Source organism: Trypanosoma melophagium (genome assembly GCF_022059095.1).
Source record: "Trypanosoma melophagium isolate St. Kilda chromosome Unknown ctg14segment1, whole genome shotgun sequence".
Taxonomy (NCBI): Eukaryota; Euglenozoa; class Kinetoplastea; order Trypanosomatida; family Trypanosomatidae; genus Trypanosoma; species Trypanosoma melophagium.
In genome coordinates, this window is record NW_027125142.1 from 76,123 (window position 1) to 95,168 (window position 19,046).

The window sequence follows — 19,046 nt, forward strand, 5'->3', positions numbered from 1 at the left end:
TCAGGACCCTCTCTGATTTAATTCATTGGCATCCTCCATCGTTGCCCTTACACATCTTTCACCTGCTTCCGTCGCGTCCTTACAGTTTCCCTCCACAGCACCTGTCTCTGCGACGGGCGTTCGAGGAGTCAGCAACTCTGCTTCTTCATTTCTTTTAACACTCTTAGCAAATAACAACGGACCGATATGCATAAAAATAAAAGCCAAGATAAAGCCACAGAGAACGGATATGACACCAACACCAACAGCAGCTCCATTTGCTATAACGTCTTTAATAACTTTAATCTCCCGGCATGAATTGTCCGCCACAGCAAAAACGAATCCCTCAGGACAGGCTTGAGCTGGGCACATAGCTCGGTACTGTGCACACCTCTCTGATGGGGCCGCACCCTCCACGGTGCAACCAAACTCACTCTTTGTCTTTTCGTCAAGGTAGCAAGCACCTCCGGCAGCATCTGTACCCTTGCTGGAATCCACAAAGCGTGCAAAGTCGTCAAAAGGGCAGATGAGACCATCCTTTGTGGTGGCATTGGTTGGCACGTTGGCGGCGCTGAGGCACCGGAACGGGAAGGCGGCGGCAGTAACAGCGGGTGCGGCTTCAGGGGACTCGGCGAGTGCTACGTTTGCGTAGCGAAGACGAACAAAGAACGCGCCCGTCTCCTTTTCTCGGAGAAGGTCCAGCAGGAACGTCTCACCCATTGCCGTCTTGTTCGCCGGGTTGTAACCCAGTGCCGTGGCGATGGGGACATTGTGGGCATAATGCATGACATGGTTCGTGTTACGGTCCTTGTTGCCCTCTGGGAGCATTCTGTGGCGCATGTTCTTCAGCATTTCCTGTGCGAGTGGCTGGCCAAGGCTCCCGCGTGCGGCGTTGGCCGACTGCGTGGGGTTGTGTCCGTAGAGTGCGCTGTGGCGGGCGGCGGCGACGGCATCCAACTGCGCCGCGTGGGCCGCCAGCGTTGGGGCGGCATTGGCAGTTCCCACCGCCGCGTACATCGCCGCCAGCCGCTGCAGGCGATCGCAGCACAACACCCGCCGCGACGGCTCGGAGCAGAGCGCGTCAAGGCCGACCTCTGCGCCCATGGCTGCCAGCACGGCGGCGTCGGGGAACTGCGCATCCACCACTCCCGCCAGCGCCTTGTTGAGTGCTGCTGCATTCAGCTCGCCTGCAATGGCAAAAGAGGGAAAGGCCTCCACGTTGAGCAGGGTGTCCTGGTCCGGGGGTGTTGAGATGACGGCAGGGGTGATGGACTCACCAGAGGCGTACATGCCGCTCAGCAGTGCAGACGCCGCCTGTGCCGTGATTGGGTCAGCAAAGGCACGGGTCTGCACGGTACTGGGATCATAGCTGGATCCCAGCCACGTGGCACTGTTGGTAACTTGAGCATCATCACTGTACAGTTGCTGGATATAGGTTCCCATGGCCTTCAACTGCTGCGCGCCATAATTTGCCATGGCTGCGCAGGTAGTTTGGCCACCGGGACTGCATTGTTTGGTTCGGTTGGGTGCATCCGCTGGGGGCGGCTCCACTCCGCTGCGATGGGCCACTTGGACCAACTCCAGCACGTACAGGCCATTTGCGCCTGTCACAGCGGGCAGCAGGAGGAAAGCAACGCACCACACAACAGACAGTAGACGATGCATCATGTGCACAAGGTGCGGTTATTCTTCGCGAGTTTATCTATTTCACTTGGAGAGTCTGTCGGAACACACAACACACACACAGAGAGAGAAAAGGGTCAATGCGGAAAAACAGTAGAAATAAATTGAAAAAAAGAGAGAAAAAAAAGGAGAGAGAGAGAGAGAGAGAGAGAAAAAAAAAAAAAATGAGCAGCATGCCACGAAATAGTACGAAATCAGACCACCCATCAAAGGAGGAGGGCATATAAATATATATGTGGGCCCAGGCAGTAAAGCTGCCTCACTAAAGGGTTATGATAAAGAAGACTACAAGAAAAAAAAAATAGGCTTTCTTTTTTTCTTTTGTACAGTACAGGTTAATGTGTTCCTGTATGGTAGGGTTGATTGTTGAATCGTTATTTGTTAAACGTGATGGATGGTCCTGGGATTCCACCCTCTCCATTAGTTTTTAATTTTGTAACCATGGAATGAATGCGTTGAGCGAGAGTGTAAAAGGGTTTGGCTGCCTCTAGTGTAGCATCACCACGCAATGCAGGTGGATATCCATCATCCGTTTCTTTCATTATGCGTTGCACAAAGGGAATCTCCCCAAGAAACGGCACTCCAAGTTCCTCGGCGGTTTCCTGAACTCCACCCATACCAAATAAATCGTGTTTTACGCCGCAATTGTTGCACAAAAAATAACTCATATTTTCAACAATACCTAAAACTGGGGTGTTAACTGCAGCGAACATGTCAATACCTCGTCTAACATCTACTAAAGCAACCTTTTGTGGTGTGGAAACAATGACAGCACCTGTTAATACTACCTCTTGCGTAATTGTCAAATGTACATCGTTCGTTCCAGGTGGCATATCAATAACGAGATAATCTAATTCATCCCAGTCTGTTTGGAATAAAAGTGCCCGAATATACTTGTTTACCATCGGTCCTCGAACTGCGATGGCTTCATCATACGGAACAATTAGTCCCATGCTCATTACTTTTACACCAAAGTTCATTGGTGGAGCAAATCTATCACTTCCAGTCACACGATATGTTTCCACTTGTGAGCCGTCTACACCCATCATAGTGGGAATAGATGGTCCAGTAATGTCTGCGTCTACAATTCCGACACTATATCCCAAGTTCTTCAATGCAAGCGCCACATTAACAGAGCAGGTAGATTTTCCAACACCACCTTTGGCGCTGCAAAGAGTTATGACATTTTTAACTCCGGGTATGGCAACACGTGAGAACTTCATTTCTCCACTTTTCAAGTGGTTCCCACACCACGCTTGCCTTTTACTACAAATAAAGTAAAAAAAAACAAGAGATGAAAAAGGAAAGAAAAAACAAATGAAACACGAATTCTTCTTTCCTTTTTGCTGTCGTTACTTCTTTAACAATCAGTATATGCAACAAAATTTGAACCAAAATACAAAAACACACCTTTTTTGAATGTCAAAAATTACAAAACCAAAAAAAAGGCCACGAAATAAATCGCACACTCCTGTTAGGCTCACAAACAAACTCGTCGTAGCGAGTTCGCCTATCTTCAGCAACGATGGGTTTATTTCATTCCTTAACGAAGCTTGGTGAATCCGATGTTCTCTGCATTCTCACGGAAGCACTGACGGCACACGTTGAGCTCATACTTGCGAATGAGTGCCTTTTGGTTGGAGCAGATCACGCAGTGGCGGGCACCCTTGCCCATGCCGATCTTCTGCCGGGAACGCCATTGGTCGAGGTGGCCCATGTTGTTCTTTTGTTCTTTTTTTTTCGCTTCGGGTTACCTACAGGAGGCTTCTTTCACAAGATTAGAGCAAGAAAATATTATATATATATATATATATATATATATATAAAGGGGAAAAAAGATAAGGAAAATAGGAAACAAGATAAATGAAGAAATACAACAACAAAGAAAAACAAATAGATAAACAATTATTTCCTAATTATTTCGTATTTTTCCTGTTTTTTCAGTAGCGCAACGAGGAGGGGAGAAAAAAAAATAGTACTGATAGGTTCATACGTTCGTCTCTTTCGTTTTTTTTTTCCGTTTTTCTGTTCTGTTTTTTTCTGTTATTTGCTCTGTATGAAAATTATCGAAGTCTCCACTCACGACGGTCCTCTTGAACTTCCCTCCACTTGAGTAATAGAATAGGAATTCCAATAAGCCCAAGGGTACTAACAAGTACTACAAACAACAACGTTTGGTAGGTTGATGAGGGAATATACAGACGTAGACGCCACTCTGAAGATGAACCAAATGGAGATAACCATACGAATAACTTTGAATTTGGTATGAGGTTTTCTGACCATTGATGATGCACAGATTCTCTATTAACGATAATACCAACCGTGTAGTCTTCAACAAAAGAAAAAGTACGGCCAAGACCAAAATATAAACGTGGAGATTGTAATGCATGTCCTTGACTTCTAGATAACTGTACCCCATATCCCCATCGATGGTTCATTGATATATCACTCCATCTAAAGCGGTGAACAGCACCTGGTTGATACAATCCCCAACTATCTATTTGTCCCACACCATTAAGAGCACTTGCAGTTAAAAAATAATTTTGCTCCAATGATGAAATGTGATTTGTATAAATAGTTATGGGAATACTATTTTTACCATGATAGGTTAATATAATATCCAGGCGACCCCTATCAGAAACGACAACAAAAAAAGGAACTCCCTGGATATACATTTCGTGGCTACCAGGAGAAGAATGTGCAATTTGACTATCTAAAGGGACACAACTAAAGGGTAATAATGCATCAGAATTTGATTTAGATGTAAGTAAAAGAGGACCATATGTACTAGGTACAATAAGATCATTATAACCATCTCTATTGTAATCTCCAAAACGCAATTCAAGTGGAGATTCTAATGAGTTAGGCATTTGAAGAGGAAACTTTGGTGATGTTTGAATACCACATATATTTTCCTGATTAAGAAAAAACGTTTTGGATTCCTTTTCATGAAATCCATAATGATGACCCTCACAACATTTATTATTAGAGCATGCAGAAGATCCTTTTAAATGATTATAAAACACAGTTATGCCGTTAAATCCACTGCAATTCCCAAATGCAACCATACTTTTTTCTTCTGAGGCACAAAGTGGAAAAATAATATCAGGTGCTCCATCACCGTTTAGATCTACAACAGTTGGGGAACCGTAATGATTAGCTGATTTTAACGTCATTAATAATTCATGTCGATTGTACGAAATAAAGAAAGCGTAGACCTCCAGCGTATTTTTGTCAATATTATGAATAGTATAAAGTAAATCTACAGCACAATCACCATTTATATCAGCAGAAGCAATACTAAGAGGAACCACTTCTCGTACACCCTTATGTCCTTTTACTAATACAATTTGTTCAAACGTAGGAGTCACTGTCTTCCCAGTACAAAAAATACCAGATACATCTGTTTTACCACGCATAATAACAAGAGAACCATTTACATCTACCATTGCAATATCTGGTAATCCACAATCGTTAAATACACTAACTAAACTTATCTGTGGGATATTAGCATCAAAAATTGGAGTTTCATCTTTATTAATAAACGTAGGAGTCTTTTTACGATTTTTACCATCAATATAACCTAACACTCCATCTTCGCATTGTACAAGAATATCCATGACGCCATCACGGTTTAAATCCACCACAATGGTACTAATAATAGAACTAGGGAAATCAAGTGAATTCCAGCATAAATGATAGATACTTTTACTATCAGGTCGTCGGCAATACCAAAGAAGGTTTGTTCGATTTCCCATTGTACCGAAAAACCCTGTTTCCATTGTATTATCCCAATCCCCTACAGACGTAATACGAAGAGAAACAGGTGAAGAACCCAAATATGGGGATGTTTCATTTACCCATTCCGCATTCACCACCTCTGATAAAGTTATAAGGAAACTAAGAGCAGAAACGAAAAAGAAAATACTACATTTCATTTTCTTTTTTTCTTCCCTTTTCTTTTTTTTTTTATCCCTCTACGTTTCTTCTCTTTAATAATATCACCTTATTTAACCACCTAACACGCACCTTTCAGGTTCTCACCCACCTATCGTGCTTTTCTTTTTTTGTTTGTTTTGATTTAATCTTATTCGCACCTCCTCCTTTCTTCTTGGGGTTTCATAGAAAAGAAATCACTCATTATAGGTGGAAAAAAAAGGAAAAGAAAAATAAGAAGAAAAAAATCACAGAACCATCAAAGTATAAAAGTGTATTTATCTTCAAAAACATCCACATATAGATTCGACACGAAAACTGAAAAAAAAAAATCAAAAATACTTAACCCTCATATAGGTAATAATAACACCATTAAAGAATACTCCAACACACTCATATATATATATATATATATATATATACCATTTCATAATGAAAATGATATGTGAATTATCATACTTGATAAAAAAGTGAAGGAAAGATGGGATGCTATCATGTCACTAGACTAATGACGCACATTCCAAAATTGTGGAAATGTCATGGGGAATTAAATTAAGTAAAAAATAGAATCGTACTTCTCTTGTTCCTACCGTACTGAATCTCTTCCCTTCCCAACGCCAGACTGTTGAAGAAAACCATCCACATATCAGTCATAAGAAGAATAACACATAGAGAAAGAAAAAAAAAGGATTATAGATCTCTGGTCTAAAGGAATAGGGATATACGAGGGAATAACCGAATCCACAGAAATAGATAGATGGATAAAAAATAAAGAATGCGGTACCAAATTACAGGAAGAAAATATTTAAAAAAGCTGTCAATGTTTAATCCATCACAGTTTCCTGTGCGACCACTTTTGAGACAAATCCAAACATATTATCCAATAAATGCAGTGGCGGTTTGCAGATGAGTGCTCGATGTGAGAGTTTTTGGGCGCCGTGAAGTGCGAGTTGACTGTTATGTAATGCGGCCGCAGCTGCAGGGCGGAGATCGAGAACAATACTTTCAAAAGGGCCGGCATGTTGGAGAATTTCACCAATGAGATGCCGCTCCAACGGGAGTTGATCGGCCGGCCAATATTCACTCATGTTGAGTTCTGTGAGGCGGTGTCGTTTCGTATACATCTCTTCTTCATTTAATGCACATATCGTACTAATAGTACTAGTATTAATAGTAGTAGTTTTATCATCTATCTGCGGTATTTCTTTTTCTTCGTGTTCTTGTGGGTTGGTGGAATGGAACAGATCAAAACATTGATTGGATTTAAGTAAAAAACCAGAACTCATTAAAGGGACCAAAAGATCATTCACGCTTGAAATCAACAAACGTCGCTCAAATGCCGCCAGACATGCAAGATGCTCTTTTGAAAGTAAACGTTCCGTTAAAACATTAGACTGTAGAAACATATCATGATATGCCGTTGAATATAATCTTCCCACTAAACGACCAAAATAAGAACGTATAAAAGCATCCATGTGTCGTACCCCAGCATGTGGAACTGCTATGGAGCAAAAAAGTTTCCATTTGATATTTATATGATCTTGTTTCAATTCAATTCCTTTAAAAAGAAGCGGCAGTGCTTCACGAACAATCAATCCTCCCATAGAATGAGCCACGAAACTCAATTCTATTGTTGTTGTTGAGGGCAATGTTGAGCAGAATGTATGAAACAATTGAAGAATATTTTGTGCCAGGCGTTCTCCGCACATCACTACACCGTCATCTGTGCGAAATCCCTCATTTACTCGTGGTTCCCACACAACTGGTGGGGTTTCAAAGGAACGAAGATACTGCGCAAGACAACTTAAATCGCGATATGTCCCATGCGAACCATGTTGGAGAATAACGATACGATGTCTCATCATGAATGTGTATTTTTTTTCTTTTTTTTTCATACAGAAATAGGCATTTACTAATTCTTCTTCACTCGAATATATATATAACCTTACTTCCTTTTTACGCTTGTTTTATTTTTTTTTATTATTACCTTTCTTCTTTTGTATTGATTCTATTCGCTACGCTTCTCAGCCCCAACCTTTCCTTTTTTTTTTTTTTTGAAGAGGAAGGTCTGGTAGTTCATTTTATACATTAGAGAATTATTTAAAGTAAAATTAAAAAAAGAAAAACAAAAAAAAATACGCAGATTTATCCCTGTATAGTACACATATTAAAACAGAAAGCCTCTCTCTTTTTCGAATCCAAAATTAAAGTGAGTTCATCCCCTCATTCTTCTCTTCTTCAACAGAAGTACAGAGAGAAAGAAAGAAACAGAAAGGGATGGCAGTTTTCTTTTTTTTTTGCCTTGTTACACCTTCAGCGTCCAATCAATTTCAAAGCTCGTTAACTTTGTATTTAGATCGATGAAAAACAAAACAAAAAACGAAAAAAAAAGAAGCCTCATTATTTTTCCCAGCAATAACATTTCCAATATGTATTTGCTCTCTTTTCGTTTACTACTGTAGTTACCTTCGCGCTTTTTCTTTTCTTTTCTTTTTCTCTTTTTTTTAATCTTTTCAGCCCTTTTACATACACAAACTTGAGTAACCCCCTTCTCCAGCATCATGTGTGCAAAGTACCGAATCAATTCCATTTGATTCCACAATATACTGTGGACCTACGGTGCAGTTCACTACACGAACTCCTGCATTTACCATTGCAGAGGAACCAATGATGGAATTTGTAATAATGGCATTAGCTCCAATCTCGGCATTGTCTAAAATAACACTATTTGTAATTCTAGCATTTGTTCCAAGGGTTACATTACTCCCAATTATACTGGAAGTTATGAAAACGTTTCCTGATGGCAAAGAACGCAGAAAACTGCGTCTAATTTGAACCTGATGTATGCCTTGTTTTATCTGCAGTGTAAAGGGAGAATCAGGAAGCAGGCTACTTAGTACAAAGGCACTAGCAGGTAACTGTTTAGCTTCTGAAGTAGCTGGAGCCATATATTTACCACCTTGTTTACTTTGCTTCTGACGTTGTTGTTGTTGCTGTCGTTGTTGTTGTTGTTGAGTGTTGCTAGTATTCATCGGAGTTTCATTTAAACCGTGCAACTCACATTTTGCTGTTAATATCTCACGGTTTACTGCTAGAAAATCTTCTCGTGTCTTTACTCTATAAACCCGCATCGCATTATCTTCTTGCTCTTCATAAATCGTACAACACACAAGGAGGTTATCTGCCTCTACAGGTAATACAGGACCTGGACAAGCGTTAAGGAGATGTACAAAAGAATCCTTTTCATATAACCAATGATTTGGTATATTATACTTAATTTTACTATCTGGTCGGAGAAACACATTCTCTTCGGTATTTAATGTGCTATGTTGACTTCGTGCTAGAAATGGAATAATATCACGTTGTACCGTCATTCCCTCTCCTGCATGTTCGGCTATAGCGTGCAGGGCCCAGTGACGCACTAAATAGACATGTGCATCCATTGTATCTGCCGTACAAGTAAGATTAGGACGTCGACTTGCAAAGCCGACGCTAATGCGAGGAACTGGTTTATCCTCATGGGGAGCAATAAAGTGCAATCGGTAGTGATGCACATCTGTCGAACCAGCATGCGCACGTGATTTTGTCTTTTCTAATCCATGATTCGCTCCTTTTTCTTCTTCCTCTTCATCATTTTCCTCGTAGGCGGTGCAGACAAGGCGGTATTTATACGGCTCTCCCTGTATCTTATTATTATTATTATTATCACTCCTCCCACCACTTGCTGTCGGTGTTGTTGATATTGATTCTGCCGCCGTGCGTGTACTTTTCATTGGACGAAACAACAACACCGATGCGGAGGCCACAGAACAGTAAAAGTTGCGAATAAAGTGTTCCACATTCACACCAGGCAGAAAGGTATCACAACTCAGCAAGAGTGCATCGCGTGGTTGACCCAACTTCTCCGGCCGCAGAGAGTCTTTGTGTTTTAAATACGCCTTCACCACATCGCACGTCGTCGACGGCGCCTCATTTAATGTTAATGGCACCAACACAAACACAAACGTCACGGCGGGAAACTCCCGGCAGAGATAACGCTGCAGTACGGCGTAGTCTTCATTCACGCAGACAAAGAAGGTTTGACAGCCGGCGGCGATCCAGGGATGTAAACAGTACCAAATCATCGGCCGATTGCAAATGCAGAGCATTGGCTTCGGTTCATTATCGCACAGTGGCGTTAAACCCGGCGCCGCCCCGCCAGCGAAGACAACAACATCAAAGAGAAGTGATGCGGCGACTGATGGATGGGCAACAGTGGTGTGCGGACATGTGCTATTACTATTCATATTAATATTACTACTAGTAGTATTAGTGGTGTATCCTCTTGGAGGTGGTGTACCGGCTGCTGTTTTCATTATGGGATATGAGTTATTTATTTATTTATTACTATTCCTTTTAGAATGTGTGGAAAAGTTGTAAATATTTGGATGTTTGTTAATTTCTTCGTGCTGTGTCTTGTTGGTTTTTGTTTTTGTTTTTTCTTTCCTTGTGCTTACTATTATTATTCCTCTTCTTCTTCTTCAGTTTCTTCCCTTTTTCTTGTTGTTTTTCTTTCCTTCTTTCAATATATCCAGTGTTTCAGTCCTCTTCTATTTAAACACACTGTATCCTTTTTTTTATTTTTCGGTGTGACAAAAACAATGAGGGAAAAAAATAAAAAGAAAAAGCAAAAAAAGGTATATAATTTATAATAAAGTAGTAAATAAAGATACACCCCATATCTATAGATTTCTCTACACTTTGATAATAAACTTCATTTAGAAATTCCCCAAAATGTGGTTTCTTCGCTAACACACAAATGCACTCCTACTCATTCAGGCATCAAGAAAACAGAATGAGAAAAACATACACACATACACAAACACAGATCGTAACTAATATATATATATATACATGGTCATATATGAGTGGATGCGTAAAGGTGTGTATTTCTTCATTTTCTTCTTTCTATTTCCCCACTCTGAACGTCATATCAAATTTCATTTCATTCCTTATCGTGTCGTACCGTCGTGTCTCAATTTCAGGGAAAAAAGAATGAAAGAAAAAGAGAAAGAGAAAATAAACACGTTAAAAGAAATGTGTATCCCCACACACGGATCTCAACTTCACTCTTCCGCACATTTACACTTTTTTTTTCTTTACAGTAGTAGCATAGATCCACCCCCTATGCAATCGTCAACCTCCATTCATCCCTCTTTCTTTTCTTTTTTTATTTCTTTCTTTTTCTCTTTTTTTTCTTTTTCCTTTCCTTTCCTTTCTTTTTTTTTTTTTTCTTTCCATTCTCACTTGATGCTACTTTCACTTTTCCTTCTGTTCTCTTCTCATCCTACTTACGTTCAGGCTGACGATCATAAAACTCATTACGAGTCTTTACATCAATCTTATTAAGTAGAACCTTCGGGAATGTACGGAGGAGCTGCCAGCAGAGATCCAAACTCTGAAACACATCACGAGATTCATAAAAACCTTGACAAATGAACTTCTTTTCAAACTTCTCCAGGAACTCCAAATGCAACAAATCCTCACTGCTTAATGCCTCTTCACCAACAACTGCCTTCATGGCTAAAATATCACGACTGATTGCATAGGCGGCATACATTTGATTGCTGACACCACCATGATCTTTACGCGTCATACCCTCACCAATAGCATTCTTCATTAAACGACTTAGTGAAGGCAAAATATTAATAGGTGGATACAACTGTCGGTTGTGCAGTTGCCGATCCACGTAAATCTGTCCCTCCGTAATATATCCCGTTAAATCTGGAATAGGATGCGTAATATCATCATTAGGCATCGTAAGAATAGGAATCTGTGTAATGGATCCAGCACGGCCGAGTACACGACCCGCACGCTCATACAGGCACGCTAAATCCGTGTACATATAACCAGGGAAACCACGTCTTCCCGGCACCTCCTCGCGGGCGGCGGAGACTTCACGCAGGGCGTCGGCGTAGGAACTCATATCGGTGAGAATCACCAAAACGTGTTTGCCGCAGTCGTAGGCAAGATACTCCGCCGTGGTGAGGGCGAGGCGTGGCGTGACAATACGTTCAATTGTGGGATCATTAGCCAAGTTCATAAAGAGCACGGTCTTTTCCATAGATCCATTTTCCTCAAACTCTGTGCGGAAGAAACGCGATGTTTCCTGATTTACACCCATGGCCGCAAAGACGATACAGAAGTCTTCCTGTTTTCCCTCCTTTCGCACCAATCCGGCCTGTCGCACAATTTGTGCCGCGATCTCATTATGTGGCAGACCAGCACCGGAGAAGAGTGGAATCTTCTGACCACGTGAGATAGAAGTCATAACATCTATAGAGGAAATACCGGTTTGAATCATCTCCTCCGGGTAGACACGGGCGCGTGGGTTAATGGGAATACCTTCAATATCACGATACTGCTCTGGTAAAACGGGTGGACCATTATCAATAGGAATTCCAGATCCATTAAAGACACGACCCAACATATCCTCACTCACACCAAGCTCCATCACTTTCCCAGTAAACTCACACTTGGAGCGTTTCACATCAATACCGGATGTCCCTTCAAAGACCTGCACAACGGCTTTACTTCCATCCACCTCCAACACCTTGCCACGGCGTTGGGTGCCGTCGGCGAGTTCAATATTTACAATCTCCGCAAAGGTGGGTAATCGCACATCGTCTAATATAACCAGCGGACCATTAACAGCGCGAATAGTGGTGTACTCCAAGTGTGGCTTAACCACGTAATCCTTCTGTAACTCCTTAATATGCTCCGTTAAGAGCTCCTTCTTGGAGAGCATGCGGACACTCTCAGCTTCGTGAGCACCCATTGTGTGAAATGGTTTGTATGTATTGGCGTTATGTATAAATACTGTTTCTTTCTTCTTTTACTTCTTTTCTTGTGCAAAGACACGTCTTGTGCAGTATCCTTGTTTTTCTTTTCGGTTAATCCTCAGAAGTATTTATATACATTTAATAAATGGACGTATTTAACATGATGGGGGGTCGCGTACAGAGAAAGAGAAATTTACAAAAAATAAATAAAAAGAGAAATAGAAAAAGGTGAAAAAAAAATCATCATATTAATATATTTCGAATGCATAAGAGAATACTAAATACAAACATATTCGATTCATATATATATATATATATATATATATATATATATATATATATTATAATAATTTCATAAGCACTACAAACTCCGCCAACATGTGAGCGTGCTCAGGGTGCAATGAACACCATTCTTCATGTGTTTCGCATACCTCTTTTTTCTTCCTCTCTGATTGCAGTTGATTTTTCTCTCTTCCCCATCCTGTGCAAATAAAAAAAAAAAGAAGACAGATAAAAAAAGAGAAAAAGAAATATAATATATTCATTTCCCACACGATTGTCTCCTTCGATAATCCCTCTCATTGTCCTTTATTGCCTCATTTTGTCTCAGAAATACAGACAGGCACACTCCTTCCCACTCACTATGTGTGTATGCATTACCATATATCCCCTGTATCTCTCCCTTTTTTTGTATATATATATATATATATATATATATATAATGTATATGTATGAGAATAGAAAAATAATATCACCACAAATCCATCTCCACACAGAAACACAAAAAAAAGGAAATAAAGAGACAGACACAAAAACACACACACACACACAAATAAAAATAAAATAAAAAATAAAATAAAACAGAAGGAAGGAAAGGGAATCAGAAAACACCAACAATGCAAAAAAAAAAAACAATAACAGATGTAGAACTAAGAGCGTAAGTCAATAAGTACGGAAAAAAAAAGATTTGAAGACAAGTAAAAGAGCAAGAGGGGAAATCAATCATCATCAACGATACCAATATTGCACCACTTTCACTTCCATGTGTGCCTGCTTGTCTGTGCCTATACAAATACACAAAAATAACTACAGACACAAGTACAGATAGACATACATGCACACATCTAAAAAATGTGCTCATTATAATTTTTCTCACAACCGTTTTCTTTTCGTATGCGTCACATCAGCTTATCACATTGTGTTATGTTCACTGTACTTGTTACCTTCTCTTATTGTGTGCGTGTGTGTTGTTATTTTTATTTGTTTCTCAAAAGACACTGTTTATTTTTTTCCCCTTTTATTTACATTTTTTTGTTTTTTCACTTCTTTTTTTTTCCTTGTGGTCCTCTTGTCATTCTCTCATCAGTTTTCCTCACCCAACCCATATCTTTTTCTTCTTTTCTTTTTCTTGATCTGAACTCTCACTGTGTATCCACCCACAGCCCCATCCTCCGTTTTCTTTCTTTTTATACAGTCGCCCCACACACTTGCACCAATTTATTTGGATATAATAATAATAATAATAATAATAATAATGATAATAATAATAATAATAAATATGTTCTACTTTTTACGTATTCATATTTTTCTTTCTTTGTTTTTCCTGACTCACCTATATCTCTCTTTCCTCCCTCCCCCTCCCTCCCTCGCTTTATTTCATTCATTATCATTCATTCATTCTCTCCTTTCTTCCCTTTGCACCACCACCCCCTTTTTTTCACACTTATGCGAGATCGAGCACCATACGCGCTGGGTCCTCGATGAGATTCTTCACCTTCACCAGAAACGTCACCGCATCGCTGCCGTCAATAAGACGATGATCGTACGTCAGCGCGACGGCCATCACATCACGCACTTTAATTTCATTGCCCACAACCCACGGCCGCTTCTTCGTCGCATGCATGCCGAGAATGGCGGACTGCGGGGGATTAATAATCGGCGTGCCCATCCACGAGCCAAACACACCGCCGTTGCTGATGGTAAAGGTGCCACCCGTCATCTCGGCGAGAGTGAGTTTGTTCACTTTTGCACGATCGGCAAAGTCGGCGATTTGTTTTTCGATCATGGCAAAGTCGGATTTTTGCACATCGCGGAGAACTGGGACAACCAGTCCACGTGGAGTGGAGACCGCAATGCTGATGTCCACAAAGTCGTGATACTCAATAGAGTCCGTACCAAATGAGGCATTCACAATAGGCACATCCTGTAGGGCAATAGCGCATGCCTTTACAAAGGGTGACATGAACCCTAATTTCACGTTATGCTTCTTGTAGAAATCATCCTTGTATCGGTTGCGTAACTCAATAAGAGGTGTCATATCAATCTCATTAAATGTCGTCAACATAGCACATGTATTTTGACTCGCTTTAAGACGGTCCGCTATACGCTGACGCATCGACGAAATCCGAACACTGCGGACACGCGGGTCCGATCCCGTTGTAGTGGTTACACTTGTTTTTAAACTTGCCTCAACCGCAGGCTTTAGTGGAGCCGCTGCTACTGGTTGCTGTTTCACCACCGCCGCTGATTCTTTCTTTTCTCCTCCTGTTGTTGCTGGTGGTGTTTCCTCCTTCTTGGCTTCACCTGCTTTAATAGTGGAGAGCTCCGCGCCAACTTCCACAACGGCGCCATCTTGGAAATTAATCTTCGTAATTACGCCACTCGTCGGTGCCCGTACATCCACGTTAAGTTTATCAGATTCAATTTGGCAAATCACCTCATCTTCCACCACCGAGTCTCCAACTCCTTTTGTCCATCCTACAACTTTCCCCGTGCTTACTGACTCAGCGATGGTAGGAACCTTAATACTGACGCAGAAACGTGCAGCGAGTTTCTGCGCACTCCACATGCTTGTGCGAAGGCCTTGTGCGGTAAATCGTCGTAACATGATGAAGTAATAATATTTACTATTACTCTTTCTTCTTGTTCTTGCTGTTGTTTTTGTTGCTGTTGTTGTTGTTGTTTACTTTGCTTTCGTAAAAAAAAATTCTTTTTTTTTATCTGCTTAATTTTTTTGTTTTTCTTGTTTGGAGTTGGCACTAGAGACTACACCTTTCAGTCAATGAAGGAGAAAAAGTAAAACAAAAAAGAAGCAAGAAAAAATATAAAAAAAGAAGAGAATTCATTACTCCAAAAGAAGAATAAATGAACACACACACAAAAAAAGAACGTTTACACTGTTGCAATATCCCTTTCTCTTCCTTAAAAGAGAGGAATGATTCACTCCATACACACACACACACCACTCAATTATCTTTTCATTGAAGTTTCTCTTATTTTCTTCCACTTCTCATTAGTAATACTACTACACAGCTGCTGTGTTCTGTCTCCTCATCCCAGCACAGCAGCAAAACACATGCCTCTTATCTCCGGATCCCATGCAATAATGGCTGCTGCAAACAGTGGTGTTGCCACAATAGCCACCACCGCCGCCGCATTTAACAATCGTGTAAAAACAATCAACAATACCCACGCGACGGTAACACGAAAGTTCACGGCGGAAGTCAAATCCCGCAGTGTCACTCGTGTCTGTGGTGGTGCACTGTGGAGTACACACAACGACACGAAGCAGCGCATTGCCATACTGGCGGCCGTTACACACAAAAGCCCCACCACCGGATCATCATACTCTATACGCTCTGCACTATTATTGTTGTGTTCTTGTTCTTGTTGTATATGAGATGAAGTGTTGGCTGCAGGGTGTAGAAGAAAAAAACAGGCGGCGACGTACAAAGCGGCATGCAATAATAATGCGGCCTGTACACGCCGTAGTGTACTCGCCGCCGCCGTTGCCCGCACAAACGCATCCAACAATCCATTCCATCCAAGTAAGAAGAGTACATATGTGTATAGTTGCAGGGCACGCACAGTTGCCGCCGTGGCCCAACGCCGTGTGAAGGCAAATGTCAGAAACGACTCCGCCAGCGGTGGCCCCACAAGTACGGCGGCAGCCCCAAAGTAAAAAGACACACGCAACATCAATAATAACAACGCCACGGCCTCCCGTCCTTTTCCACTCGCCGCATCGCGACTCCACTTTGCAAAACACGCCCCTTCCCACACACTAAACACCACACGCGCCACAAGTGCGCCGAGACCAGCCACAAAGTCATAGCGGCCCATCGCAGCGGCAGAACCAAACGCCACCAACGCAAACCGTTCACCCTCCGCAAGCACCAGTCGAAGTGTACTCTCGCGGAAGAATTGATTCATCAAGGCAAACTCACCCACAAGGGAAGCGCGAAACACACGCCATGAAAGAAAACTCCATGGAAGAGAAACACACCAGCGAGAGGCAGAGACAGAGAGAGGTGGTTTATTACCCTCCGTTCCTCCCCATACCACCAACGCCGCATTTGTACGAGCCTGACGAAGAAGTACAACTCCACCACAACTACCCGCTTTACGGTCACTACTACTGCTACTGTTCCATAACCATAGAAAATAGCCTACAGTTGTGAGAGCATAGGCAAAATTACCAATAGCGAAACACATACGCACAATCCATGGATCACTACTAAAACCATCACCAAAAGACCATACAAATATCAAGGTCACAACAAGACGTCCCATTAGTGCCCAAAACTCAGAAGCCACAATAAAACGAAAATAATCAAAAGAACGAAGAAGAGCTATACATGGTTCAATCGTCAGTGTGATAACAACACTCAATGCTAGAAGTAGTTCTGGAATACCTATTATACCCACAATGTTATCATTATTATGGTTCTCAACAGTAGGAAGACCAGAACCTACCCCATTTATACGAGAAAGTGCAGACAAAGATGGGAATAAATAAATACCACAATAAGAAACTAGTTCTAATGCTATCATCACAAGAATACCAAGCGGAACAGAAATAAATGCGCAGTTTATTATCTGCAAGACCACTGAGCCATTTCCAGACCTGTCAAGCAAGTTGTGTCGTGCATTGACACTACGTACACACTCTCTTGCAAGATACAAAACAGTATTATAGTATAATAGAAATGAGAAACTGACACCATTCTGACTTGGTGCCAGCTGACGCGTTAAAAGGGTGTTCAGCAAAAAAGTTATCAGCTTTAGCACGATATTAAGCACCAGGGCGAAAGCCAACTGCCCTTTAAAGCCCATTGGAATACTCTATGAAAAGTTATCGATGCGTCTCAAGAGAAATCAAATTTGTACCTAATCTCTTCTCCTTCACTCCCTCTCTCCCTCCCTGTGTGTATGTGTAGAGAAGAAAGAACACACAGTCAGTAAAAACAGAAGCCCAAGCAAAAGAAAAAAAAAAGAGGCAGAATAACTCTAACACAGAGACACACAGAAATGCAATATTAACATTATGTAAATATAAACAGAGAGGATAGTGCGCCTTAACACACATCACCTCCACTATATTACCACTACTACTACTACTACTACCTCCAAAATACAAAACACACACGGAGATAGAAGTATTTATATACGGTGAAGCGGCAGAAAAAAAAAACAGTAGAGTTCAAATATTTATACGTACCAACAACAACAAGAACAAAAAAAACACAGCCCACGAAAGTGTAAGAGAAAAATAAAACAACAATCAAATTTGTTTTCATTCCTCTACCACCTTTTCGTTTTCTCCATAGGAAGGACTTCCATCGTTTCGTTCAGTCTCATCTGTATCGAGGTCAGGATTCCTCTCTAGGCGCCTTCGTGCGAAGGTAAGATACGCGCTGTGTCCTTTCGATACCAAAGCTGGTCGAAATTTAAACCGTAATGACTGTGGGTCATCCTCACGTGCCCGTTTATGCACTGGTTTCAAGTGCTTCGTTAACGCTTCAACAGTGCGGATATCAATAAATTCAAAGGGTTCTTGGCGTAGTCGTTCCGCCGTCCTTTGTGACTGTTCAATACAAGGTGAAAAGGTACATAACATACCTCCTGGACGAAGTATATGCAGAACATTGTCAATCGCTTGCCATGGTGCGGGAAGATCCAAAAAGACGGCATCTACATGATGTTGTGGAAGTCCGAATCCGCATTTTGGATTATCGTTCGCATTCACATCTTCCTCCACTGCATTACTATCAATACCAGCAATGATAGAATTATCGTCACACGCAGTAGTACAAACATCTCTCCAGTTGCACGCCACAAGTGATGATGGTAGTCCGTTACGAAGAAACTCCTGTCGCGCCTCCAGACATCGTCCCTTATGGAAATCAACTGTATAAACAATTCCATTAGGTGCAACTGCTTTGGCGAGTGCGTGAGTAAGTGAACCACTGCCAGTGCCAGCTTCTGCTACGCGGCATCCCGGACCCAGACGCAGATTAAAGACAATTACGGCAATATCTGTGTCGTAAATAATCTGTGTACGGTGTGGAACTGCCTGTGTCCACAAGTCTGCGCTGTTTTGCAGCACAAGCATGCTGGGAGGGGGGCGTGTATCATCCTTAATGTTGCTGCGCCCCACAACACGGGTACCGTACGGCCGTCCAATGATGTCATCATGGCGAAACTTACCCTCCTTGCAGTGCAGCATAGCCCCCTGCTGTAGTATCAACGGAGTGATGTTGAGATGGCCACGGAAGAGTAGAGCGACATCGCCCTCTGCCGCAATGGCTCCTCTCGGTGCTAACATTGTCAGACTGTTTTTTTTTT

General features: G+C 41.6%; 9 protein-coding genes across 10 annotated transcripts; all 9 read right to left on the reverse strand.

Moving 5' to 3' along the window:
* Window positions 1-1,647, reverse strand: LSM04_003476 (uncharacterized protein; the record flags this gene model as incomplete). The annotated part of the gene is made up of 1 exon (XM_067334933.1): window positions 1-1,647. The coding sequence occupies one exon, from the start codon at window positions 1,645-1,647 to the stop codon at window positions 1-3; it is 1,647 nt and encodes a 548-aa protein (XP_067193887.1).
* Window positions 1,648-2,036: 389 nt separating this feature from the next.
* Window positions 2,037-2,885, reverse strand: LSM04_006382 (the record flags this gene model as incomplete). Of its 2 annotated transcripts, none has more annotated exons than XM_067334935.1 (1): window positions 2,037-2,885. In XM_067334935.1, one exon carries the CDS (start codon window positions 2,883-2,885, stop codon window positions 2,037-2,039), a length of 849 nt encoding a protein of 282 aa, XP_067193944.1. The 2 variants fall into 2 exon arrangements, with proteins under 2 accessions (XP_067193944.1, XP_067193945.1); XM_067334936.1 differs by having other exon boundaries at window positions 2,037-2,642.
* An 840-nt stretch (window positions 2,886-3,725) lies between these two features.
* On the reverse strand, window positions 3,726-5,600 carry LSM04_009083 (uncharacterized protein; the record flags this gene model as incomplete). The annotated part of the gene is made up of 1 exon (XM_067334937.1): window positions 3,726-5,600. The coding sequence occupies one exon, from the start codon at window positions 5,598-5,600 to the stop codon at window positions 3,726-3,728; it is 1,875 nt and encodes a 624-aa protein (XP_067193996.1).
* Window positions 5,601-6,422: 822 nt separating this feature from the next.
* On the reverse strand, window positions 6,423-7,460 carry LSM04_005866 (protein of unknown function DUF676; the record flags this gene model as incomplete). The annotated part of the gene is made up of 1 exon (XM_067334938.1): window positions 6,423-7,460. The coding sequence occupies one exon, from the start codon at window positions 7,458-7,460 to the stop codon at window positions 6,423-6,425; it is 1,038 nt and encodes a 345-aa protein (XP_067193925.1).
* Window positions 7,461-8,120: 660 nt separating this feature from the next.
* On the reverse strand, window positions 8,121-9,953 carry LSM04_000727 (Nucleotidyl transferase domain; the record flags this gene model as incomplete). The annotated part of the gene is made up of 1 exon (XM_067334939.1): window positions 8,121-9,953. The coding sequence occupies one exon, from the start codon at window positions 9,951-9,953 to the stop codon at window positions 8,121-8,123; it is 1,833 nt and encodes a 610-aa protein (XP_067193835.1).
* A 971-nt stretch (window positions 9,954-10,924) lies between these two features.
* LSM04_006110 (ATPase) lies at window positions 10,925-12,415 on the reverse strand (the record flags this gene model as incomplete). The annotated part of the gene is made up of 1 exon (XM_067334940.1): window positions 10,925-12,415. The coding sequence occupies one exon, from the start codon at window positions 12,413-12,415 to the stop codon at window positions 10,925-10,927; it is 1,491 nt and encodes a 496-aa protein (XP_067193941.1).
* A 1,727-nt stretch (window positions 12,416-14,142) lies between these two features.
* Window positions 14,143-15,306, reverse strand: LSM04_005046 (2-oxoacid dehydrogenase acyltransferase; the record flags this gene model as incomplete). Its single annotated transcript, XM_067334941.1, has 1 exon — window positions 14,143-15,306. One exon carries the CDS (start codon window positions 15,304-15,306, stop codon window positions 14,143-14,145), a length of 1,164 nt encoding a protein of 387 aa, XP_067193911.1.
* A 443-nt stretch (window positions 15,307-15,749) lies between these two features.
* Window positions 15,750-17,534, reverse strand: LSM04_009091 (RFT1; the record flags this gene model as incomplete). The annotated part of the gene is made up of 1 exon (XM_067334942.1): window positions 15,750-17,534. The coding sequence occupies one exon, from the start codon at window positions 17,532-17,534 to the stop codon at window positions 15,750-15,752; it is 1,785 nt and encodes a 594-aa protein (XP_067193997.1).
* Window positions 17,535-17,994: 460 nt separating this feature from the next.
* On the reverse strand, window positions 17,995-19,026 carry LSM04_004524 (tRNA (1-methyladenosine) methyltransferase catalytic subunit Gcd14; the record flags this gene model as incomplete). The annotated part of the gene is made up of 1 exon (XM_067334943.1): window positions 17,995-19,026. The coding sequence occupies one exon, from the start codon at window positions 19,024-19,026 to the stop codon at window positions 17,995-17,997; it is 1,032 nt and encodes a 343-aa protein (XP_067193900.1).
* Window positions 19,027-19,046: the final 20 nt, after the last annotated feature.